This window comes from Cebidichthys violaceus, unplaced genomic scaffold (genome assembly GCF_023349555.1).
Source record: "Cebidichthys violaceus isolate CVI_PGR_0920_01 unplaced genomic scaffold, fCebVio1.0.p SCAF_551, whole genome shotgun sequence".
NCBI lineage: Eukaryota > Metazoa > Chordata > Actinopteri > Perciformes > Stichaeidae > Cebidichthys > Cebidichthys violaceus.
Genome location: NW_027176763.1, coordinates 16,684 through 27,066, shown reverse-complemented (window position 1 = coordinate 27,066; position 10,383 = coordinate 16,684). Strand labels below are relative to the sequence as shown.

Below are 10,383 nucleotides of genomic sequence, written 5' to 3'. Positions count from 1 at the left end.
TCTAGCATGTGTCAAAAATGAGTTTGAGATAAAACAAAGTGGCTCTGACAAAAGAGCAGTTGGCCAAACTCAAGCCTTATTTTGAAGTGTGATTTGTCTGAGAAGTGAGAACAGAGTCAAGGACCAGCGTCGGTAAACAGAACATCTGCAACGTCATGTAACTCTTATCTCCTCCTGATAAATCGGTGCTATCAGCAAGTCCAACAACAAAAAACACGCACAGGAGGGAGAGGCTGATACATGCTGACAACATCACCATCATCTCAAGTATCCACTTCTTCAGTGAGGACACAGCCACTATCATACAGAGGGCCAAATGTCCCCCGAGACACGAGGGGACAAACTACAAGACACCATCCATTCAACATGCCGATGTAGGACTGATTTACCACTCATTCCTCGTCTCCGCATTCCAGCACAAGAGCCACGAAGAGCCACTTCTAGAGGGTGGTGGTGGGGGGGGGGGGGTTTGGGCACTGAGCTACACTTGGGCCCTTCCCCCTGTTTTTTCTCCTTGTACCCATTTCGAGACACAAGCGAATGACACATTGAAAGCAGGCCAAAGCTTGCATCTACAACCTTGCCCCCCGCCCACTGTCTACACCCAACGGAGACTGATACCAGAGAAGACACAGCATCCACCCAAACAGAAGGTAGAGACTGACATCTCAGTACAACCAACTGACTGCATACTGATACTAACCAGTCGACATTTGCAAAAGCCTCGGCCCTTCCTGTACTGTTTTGGGCGGCGTTGTTGACACGAAAAACAAAACAAAACCCATTCAAGCAGCACACTCTCCGACACTCGCTGGCGCCCGCACCAACTGATCCAATAGATGACTCACACCCCCGAATCAAGCTGTAGCCAGCCACACTGGAGTCAACACAAGACAACTGATGAAGACGAGACACTGCTGACAACACCATCAAGCACAGTCAGGCCCATCTTTTGGTTTTATGTGTTTCTTCCCGAGTGAAATTCAGCTTTTCTCTCTTGCTCTTTCTCCTCATCTCTTAATCTTTTTCTCCCTCTGATTTTCTTCCTACATGCATCCCTGTTTAGCTATCCCTTTTCTTTTCTTTTTTTTCTTTTTTTTTTTCGAGTGCAGTTTTTTTCTTTTTTCTTTATTCTAAAGTCTAGAACCTGTGTAACGCCTTCCATGTGATGCAGGTTTGGCTATTTGCGACTAAGAGGAGCCAGCTTCCCAACTGAACTCTGCTCTATGGCAGCCTCAAGGCCTACCAGTGGGCGCTAAGCGGACTATTCCAAAAAAAGGGACAAAAAGGAAGGAAAAGGCCGACCGACCGACCGACCAACCAACCCACCAATGGGGCGTTTCAGCTTGTTAAAACCAGGGAGTCGATCCTGAGGTGGAGAGTTGTTTCCCCCAAAAGAGGAAATGGATAAGGAGTGTGGGATGGATGGAATGAATTGAGTGGTGGAACTGCTGCAGCAAATATCTTCCTCCCCACTGTTTGTAAGCATGCAGTAAGTAAATCGAGCCCCTCCCCGGGGAACATACCTGCACAGCACCACATGACCCCAAAGCCCCAGCACCCAACATCGCCACACAAGGCTGACATGACTCCATTTCTCTCATACAGGCTTAATCTTTCTCTTTCTGGAGGAGAGTGTTGGTTGGGGTTCTGTCGGAGCCTGCCTTTTCTAATGTCACTCAAACCTGCTGTATGTCTGTTCACTATGTCATGTTTCTGGAATATCATCTCTACATGGTTCCCTGAACTGTTCTTTGGGAATTAAATCATGCTTTTAATCTGGGGGGAGAATGGGTGTGAACTTGATATGATTTCATGTAGGATGTGCTTTGGCCATGACCAACCCTGTTCATTACAAAGAGAGCAGAGCTGTTCATCCACCAAAGTTTACAAATGAAGCTTGTTGACAAATCACTTTTAGGTTCTGTAAGAGCCCGGTTGGTCACCTGCTGAGGTACCAAGCCTTTTTTTTTTTTTTTTTTTTGTGAGCACATACAGCTTTGTCATGAGTGGTTTTACTGCACTCTCCCGACATTCTGACTGGGGTAATTTTACATTTGCCCGGGGGTAAAAAAAAGATGTACTTTTTTGATTCTGATTGTGTGTGACTATTGTGTACCTCCTCAGATGGCGATGGAGATGGCAATGGGAGCAATCCAGGTGTGTGTGAGCGTGCAACCTTTTACACTTTATTTAGCCATTTGTGATGTTTAGCCAATGTGACTTTTCACCTCCTAGATCAGCGTCCATATCCATGTTTGCCATTTTCCCCCAGTTCCACTTTATATTCTAAAAGTTTACCGTTATTGATTATGGTGTGTTAATGGGTTGTTTCCATAGACCGTAAAACCAGTCTAGTCACCTCTTACATCCCCACACCTCTTTCCATTTCCCTCAACTAGTTTGAATCCAGACAAAGTCGATCACTAATTCTGTGTTCACAACAAAGTTGGCGCATATTTTTTGAGCGAGTAGATTACATACAAAGTCAATGCAACTGGACGTGAGTAAGCGTGAATTTGTGCAGGGTGGAGCGACAAACGCAGAATTTGCCTTATTCTCGCGAGATGAAATTTGCGTGACGTGATAGTCTATCACCGTTGAGATGCTCCTTCTGTCATCACTGACGTCCTGCTGTTTTTAATCCTACTGTAGCCGTCGGTGTTCACCCAGAGCTCTACGATTGCTTATAGACCCGAGACCGGACCAAACGTGTATACATGTGTGTAAACCATATGGTACAAACAATGAAATCAACGCTGCCGTATTTACGCCGAGATGACGTTATCTTGAGTGTTGATGGAGCTGCTACAATGTTAACTTGGAATAGCACCGATCAATCCGAGCTCCATTGAGAAAACAAGTATTTTAAAAGTAGTTTGCTTGTCGTGTTCCGAAGAGAACTAATAAAACATAAATTCAGACTTTTTGCATATCTGCATCCCGTTTATCCACTTATTGCATTTAAATCACAGCAAAATGAGTTTATTTTGGGTTCATAGAGATGTAGTAAACCAGCCGACGCATGGCTTGCTAGATACGGCTCGCCTCCGGATGATGTTATGAACCCAGACAAGACGGCTTTTATTTGTACTAAACAAATAGTGGTCATTTCTTCCATGGTTGATGGCGGAAATAAATGTCTCAGTTGCTAACTGTTTCCATGGAGATACGGCACTACTCCTCTGCCGCGTCTAGCGCAAAAGTTGCAAATAATCACAAATGATCCCGCGAGTAACGCGGTGCGAAAATTGGCTTTGCATTTGAAAACATTGAGAGCACAGTGCAGAGCGGCGTCCTTTAGCTAGTCAGTGGGACACACGCATGCACAGCTAAACTAAGCACAAATACTCCACTGTCTTTACATAGATAAGTTGTTTACTGCTATATTACTGTTTATTGTAATATAGCAATATTACTATAATAATAGCTATATTATTTAGCACCTTTTTAGTATAGTTGCCCATGACACATAATTTATCTACTTCCTGGTGTGCAGTCTGTGACAGATTGTTGGTGTCAAAATGTTGTCTTGATACCATATTGTAAATGCTCATGCATCCCAGAGATGTATAGCCAGTGTTTTTTCTCTTATCACATTTGTCACTTTTTTTCTTTCTCTACTCTTTTCCTTACCTCTTATTTTGTCTTTCTCATCTCACAGAGGATGTCAATGCCAACCCCAACAAGCGCCAGAGACAGCCTGCTCTGCTGGGCGACCACCCTCCAGAGTACGGTAAGAAAAGGCTCTGAAACAAACATCTGTATAAACAACTGTGCCTTTGTCTTCTATACTCTGAAAGTTTAAAAGGACTACTTCTTTATTTACCTTAAAATCAGTCTGTGTGGATTATTAAACTTGATGTATTTTGCTGTATAAATTGGTTCTCCACACATTTTTAGCTGTGACTAAACATATTGTGATATTGGGAGCAAATCTTTCCCTCAAAGTAGTGACACTTTTCTCGTGAAATGGAGTTGACCTCTCCTTGTTTTATCTGTTCCCTCATTCGTCAGGGGGTGGCTACCATGGCTATGACGAGAGCTATGGATCCCCGCCCTACGAGGGTCGCCGCATGGGTCCACCAATGAGAGGGCGCGGAGGCAGAAGCTACGGACCGGGCTACGGGCCCCCTCCCCCTCCTCCCGGCGAGTACGGCGGCCACGCCGAGTCTCCAGTTGTCATGTTGTACGGCTTGGAGCCCGTGAAGATGAACGCCGACCGGGTCTTCAATATCTTTTGCCTTTACGGCAACGTAGAGCGGGTCAGTATTTCGACAGTAGAGGTGTCTGTTAGTGCTGTGAAGGGGAAGAGAAGCTGCCCACGCAGTGAAATTTATTAGCGCAATGTTTCAACCCTAACCACACACCTTGCCCCAAGCCATCATCTCAAACCCAGCAGTTTTGTCTGTCCAAATTAATGTTTAATGTCTCTTAAGGGCACCGGTCAATCCTGTCTTCTGTCGCTCTCTACAGGTGAAGTTCATGAAGAGTAAGCCCGGGGCAGCCATGGTGGAAATGGGAGACTGCTATGCAGTGGACCGCGCCATCACTCACCTCAACAACAACTTTCTCTTCGGACAGAGACTGAATGTGTGGTGAGTTCCTCCCGTCCAGTCCCAAAAACATTTCTGTTGTCCAGAAGGTGTAAGCCATGCTGAATATAATACGATGCCTCGAGCAGATTAAAACTACTAAAGCCTCATGCAAACCGGACAAATTGGTCCTTTTCCAGAAATGTAGGTGTCGGGTCAAACAAACTGCTAAAGAAGAAAGAAATAATTTGTGTACTGGCAACTCATGGTAAATGAGGGGGAAAGGTCTGCACAACAACCCCTAAAAAAACCCTTGTGATCTTATACAACCCCTTTGTTAGGGTATGAGGAATGTCAATGCTCCAGCCTCTATCCCTAAAATGTCTGATCCTCTTTCCCTGCAGCGTGTCCAAGCAGCAAGCCATCGTCCCCGGTCAGTGCTATGAGCTGGACGACGGCTCGAGCAGTTTCAAGGACTTCCATGGCTCCAGGAACAACCGGTTCACCTCACCGGAGCAGGCGGCTAAAAACCGCATCCAGCACCCGAGCAACGTGTTGCACTTTTTCAACGCCCAGCCAGACGTCACGCCAGAGATTTTCAATCAGGTCTGTAGGAGGAGGAAATATGCATGTGTATGGCCAATGAAAGTATTTTTAGAGAAATGTATAAAGCTGTGGTGCACGCTGACCCTAATAATTAATGTTGTGTTCTTTGCAGATTTGTGATGAGCTCGGTGTCAAGAGTCCCGTCAACGTCAAAATGTTCACAGGAAAGAGTAAGCTGCTTTGATTCTGCTTATTGGGATATATTTTTGTTAAGTTTATAACTCTGAACATGTTAAAGATTGTAGCTCACATCAAATGTGGCCGCTGTTACATCTGGAATTTGCCAAAAAGGTCAAAGCCTTAAAAAAACAAATTGGTAGCCGAGCTCGGCATAGACAAACATTTAAAGCGGGGCAACAATGTATCCCGTACAGTCCACTTAACACTGCACATAGATCTTTTTCTGTATCTGGAATGTGTGGTGTAATTGTGAGTCCTAACTACCAGGTGGCGCAGCCCCCAGCGACCGCAGTGCCTCAGGTCTGCTAGAGTGGGAGTCGATCAACGATGCCATGGAGGCCCTGGCCCTGATGAACCACTTCCAGATGAAAAATGCAGGTACGGGTAAGACACCAAAACTGTTCCCATGATCCTGATTCCAACTCTTAACTGAGCATAAATTCAGACTGAAAATGTTGATTAAAAAGAAAGCAAGTTGTTTCAGGTACATTAACTGTCCAGTCTGAGTAACAGACTCGTGAATGTGAAGGCCTATCACCGCACAGATAGTTCAACATCAGCACCTCCTCTGTGACGGTGGTGGAAGTATGTAGTATGAGAGTAGAAGTAGCAATGCCACCTCAGTGTAACCCACAGGATTGAGTATGACTATGGTCTGTACTATTCGTACATTTTAAAGTTAAATGCATCAATCTTGTTACTATTGACAGTAAAATAGAGAGGTTAATTTATGTAGAACATTGAGCTCTTGTAGTGGTGGTGCAAGGCAACTAAGTACATTTAGGCTCCTCAAGTACTCTACTTGAGTACAATTTTGAGGTACTTGTACTGTACTTGAGTATTTCTATTTTTTTGTAACCTTATGCTTCTTATTCTTGAGTAACAATGACAATATTTACCTCTGAATTGTAGTGGAGAAGAAGTATATAGTAGCAAGAAATGGAAATATTTGAGTAAAGTACAAGTACCTCAAAATTGTACTTAAGTACAGCACTTAAGTAAAAGCTACTTTTAGCTGGGAATCAATCTTGTAGTAATTATACGCATTTACTTACTGACCCAACAAACGGGTTACTGGAGTAACTTTGGTAAAGCAGATTTATACTGAGCTGTAAACACGTGTTGAATAAAGTTATATATATGAAATATTCATCTCCCGGGTGATGTTTCTCGTAGCCTAACCCTTTTTGTCTCTCCTCTCTCTCCAGCCGGTCCTTACCCGTACACCCTCAAACTGTGCTTCTCCACCGTTCAGCACGCCAACTGAGCGCCCCTTCGTAGCCAGTGAGAGAAGATCGGCCCACCATTCCCATGTCCACATGTACTTAGACCATGACTGCTCGTAACACGCCCGGAGAAATCCGATTATCAAAAACACCTCAAAATACTGTGAAACAATAAGTTTTCACAATGGAATTGATCCCTAAAGTTTGCTTCTCATATTTGGTATATTTAGCAGATCTAACGAATGCTAACAGGCATCACAAAGTTTTGATATTTATGCCCCAGATGTGGTTTCTAGAGTATCAGTACCTGTCTTCAATATTAAGTTGTCCTTTTTACTTTTTTGTATTATGCTTCTACAGTAACCTGAGATGTGAGAAAGCGTATGTGAGCGATTTTGTTTTTATGCTCAGGTGGTTCAGTGGCAGTGGACAACATGGTTTTGTAAAAGAGTTGTCTTTTGGAATTATAGCTCAATTTTTTTCTTTGTGTTATTTTAATTGATGCCTATTCAGTTCTGCGTTTACGTGTCAGATATTCAGATGGAGAATTGTTTTGTTCTAAGAAAATAAAATGAAAAACCTACTTAATATTGTGTTTATTCTGCTGTCCTCTGTTCTGTCAATGTTTTTGGTATATTTTGAGTTTTCAGACAGCTTCCCAGCACTGTCTGTAAAACAAGCTGTACAGTTTAGATTATCAGGACAACGTGGTATTGATCAGTGGGCTATCAAGACCTGGAAGTAAGTCTCAAATCCATACGACATACTCCTCTTAAACGGCCTGGAGTCTATTCACACTAATCTACAAAGTGATGCGTGACGGAGCTGCTCACAGCTTGAAAAGATCAAATTGTGTCTGTTGGTGAAACGGCTCCAGAAAGATGAAGGAAAGCATCAAGCAGATCTTCTGAACTGGTAGAAACAGTGCTGGCTAATGGTTGCAACAATAGACTGACCTGTCAAGTTGGCATCTAAAAACTGCTGAGTAATGACAAGAATCTGGACTGTTTACTAGAGCACAATGTTCTTCATAGATCTAGCCTCTTGATTTTTACTGTATAGTTGGTCAATCAGAAGGCCCTGTAAATGTTTTTTATTATTATTATATTAAGTGTTTTATTGTATTAATAAACATGTTTGCTGTATTGATTACAGATATGTGATAGTTTTCCATACAAGATAAGACATCTATTAAGCTCATTATGGGAATAAAAGGCTTTGTAATAAGCGGAGAGGAAGAGAAAAAAAAAGTGTTCTGTAGTCTCGTGAACACGAGTACAGAAAGTACACGGTTGTGATATGAATCCAAAGCGTTTCTGCAAAACTTCCCCAACTAAATAACATGATATATGATCTTCAAATGTGTGAAGTAGACTTTAGTTTAATCACGAGCCAGTTGAGTTGCTGTTACTGTAACATTCCCGAGGGCGGCAGCGGAGGACCGTTTATAAATGATGTATTCCCTTTAAAAACTTCTCAATTTGTATATATATATACATACATTATTATAATTATATATATATATATAATTATTATATTATCATTATTGTACAACAACCCTTCCGTCTTTTACATGTACGGTGTCTGTTTTTAGGAACCTACAAAAAAAACGTCATCCCTGCTCCACTAAAACTCGTCTCCTTAGCGACCCGACGCTGAGTCAGTTGCCATGGTGCTTTGCCGCAATTTCCCGGATGTAGTGTTTCCCCCTCTGTTCAACCAACATGGCGTCGGGAAAAGTGATACTTCAGTTTGCCCAAAGTTAGCCCGCGTCTGCTTTTTTGAAACAGAGGGAAGTTTATTTCTGCACCGGATTGGCGACAAAACAAAAGTTTTCCTGTAAGTTTCAGGGTGAGTCAGCACATTTTGTTTTAATTATTGTAGTTTACGGTGCGCGAGCTTGTGGCGCGTCTCTACTCCCCGTGCTAACAGTGGCTAACTACCGCTAGCTGCTCTCAGGTCTGGGTTTAGAGGAGACCAGAGTAACTCCTCCGGTTTCTCCGTGTGTTGTTTGAAGAAGACCTCACTGTGGTTGGTGTAACGCTGGTAGTGTTCACGGTATAGCCACGTTACAAGACGATGAGTCACTTGTGAAAGTTGTTAAACAATTGAAAGACTTAGCTGTGGGCACATAACAAGCTAATTTAAGGTAAGGCTGTGTTTCTATGCTAACACTCTAAGCTCGCTGGACGGCTCAATGGCAAATCCAGAAGAAAAGCTGTTTCTGGAAACACTGGCCTTTCTTATCAGTCCGCCAGCTATCACAAAGCACCGCAGCTCAAGTGACTTTTCAGTTTTCTAGTTTCCTGTCAAGTGCAACCCGTAAACTGTTTAAACATCTTCTAGGATGAGCTGGTAAAATATATCGTCACAAAGCTGTTTTACTCATGAAAAGTCGACTTCTTTTTTAGAGATACGTGGTTCTCACAGGACAGAGACGCTGCAAACTACTACAACTTTTCTTATAACTTTTGGTACCGTTTATATAAATATACTCTCATTACATTTACTTAATTACTGTTTTGAATGCAGGACATTTACTTGTAATGGAGTATATTCACAGTTTGTTATTAGTACTTTTACTAAGTAAACCACTGATTCATGGTATAACGATGCTCATGTAACTTTAACTGGTCACAAATGTGGTGAGCCTTCATTTGCAGCGGTGAAGCAGGTGTGTGTTTCTGGCCAGACTGGAGGAGGAAAGAGGATATTGTCTGTCTGAGATTTGATTAGGTTGCTCTCTCCCCTCGTTGACCTCACTCTTTTTTGCACAAGTCTTTTCTCCTCTCTTTTTCCCTCAGCTAGCATACATGTATGTGTTATTCATACGTGTGTGTGTGTGTGTGTGTGTGTGTGTGTGTGTGTGTGTGTGTGTGTGTGTGTGTGTGTGTGTGTGTGTGTGTGTGTGTTATTCATACACGTATGTGTGTTATTCATACATGTGTGCATGAGTGAGTAGGAAAGAGGTTTTGTGTGCAGTTAGACAGTCAGCAGGGTTGTGTGATTAGTGCTGGGCACACCACACATTCTTCGAATGCCAGAGCTGTATGGAGGGGGTCACTTTTTTCTCTCAAATACACTCACCATACCCCACTCTTATCAACATCCCCCCCCCCCCCCCCCCCCCCATCTCTGCATCATGCTCTGCAAGTTATTCAGCAAAGATGACTGTCAGGAAGGAACTGGGTGTCAGCTTAGAAAATCACCAGGAGCTCCAGGTTAGATGCAAAAGTAGATCAGCACAGATCTGTTACAGTTTGACAAGTTAAGTACTTGTAAGAGAAGATTATAGCTCATTGGAAACTTGCATTTTTTTGTGATCCTTTTAGCAATGGGACAAAAAGGGGTTGGTTGCAGATTGCAATGAATAAACACTGTTGATTGTGTTGAATTTCCATTGTTGGGATAATCGAGTGACTTGAAAAAGCTGTCTAGCTCGCTATCACGGAAGAGAAGTGAAAATGGATCCTGAAATCCAGATTTAAAATCTACAGGTGTTATCACGTAAGAAATATATTTCTGATTATGATTAATGATTCCCTTATTTAAAAAAAAAAAGTTTTTACGGTAAAAAGTCTTTATGCAATACAAATATTTCAGGTGATACCAATATGTTTTAGTGCCTATTTAAGAGTTTTTATTTATATATATATATATATATATATATGTATGTATGTATGTATGTATGTATATATGTGTGTGTGTGTGTGTGTGTGTGTGTGTGTGTGTGTATATATATATATATATATATATATATATATATATATATATATAGTTGCTAAATAATTGCAACTTTGGTTCCAATTATTTTGCAACCAAAGTGAAGGATGGAC

The 10,383-nt window shown here is 42.2% G+C and overlaps 1 protein-coding gene across 3 annotated transcripts; it reads left to right on the top strand.

Annotated features, from left to right (window-relative positions):
* The first annotated feature begins 465 nt into the window (after positions 1–465).
* Positions 466–7,135, top strand: LOC137888589 (heterogeneous nuclear ribonucleoprotein L-like). 3 transcript variants are annotated; one of them, XM_068731999.1, is made up of 9 exons: positions 466–1,492; positions 2,128–2,160; positions 3,665–3,736; positions 4,018–4,265; positions 4,477–4,598; positions 4,940–5,141; positions 5,254–5,311; positions 5,589–5,705; positions 6,530–7,135. In XM_068731999.1, exons 4-9 carry the CDS (start codon positions 4,077–4,079, stop codon positions 6,586–6,588), a joined length of 747 nt encoding a protein of 248 aa, XP_068588100.1. In that variant the 5' UTR covers positions 466–1,492; positions 2,128–2,160; positions 3,665–3,736; positions 4,018–4,076; the 3' UTR covers positions 6,589–7,135. The 3 variants fall into 3 exon arrangements, with proteins under 3 accessions (XP_068588100.1, XP_068588099.1, XP_068588101.1); XM_068731998.1 differs by having other exon boundaries at positions 466–2,160; XM_068732000.1 differs by having other exon boundaries at positions 467–2,160; positions 5,589–5,699.
* The last annotated feature ends 3,248 nt before the right edge of the window (positions 7,136–10,383 follow it).

What these genes read in the sequence shown, in the direction of transcription:
- LOC137888589 (XM_068731999.1), top strand. Translation starts at nt 4,077, where the DNA reads ATGGGTCCACCAATGAGAGGGCGCGGAGGCAGAAGCTACGGACCGGGC. An exon ending in TTTACGGCAACGTAGAGCGG is followed by an intron (nt 4,266 to 4,476) that starts GTCAGTATTTCG and finishes CGCTCTCTACAG; the next exon opens with GTGAAGTTCATGAAGAGTAA. An exon ending in GGACAGAGACTGAATGTGTG is followed by an intron (nt 4,599 to 4,939) that starts GTGAGTTCCTCC and finishes CTTTCCCTGCAG; the next exon opens with CGTGTCCAAGCAGCAAGCCA.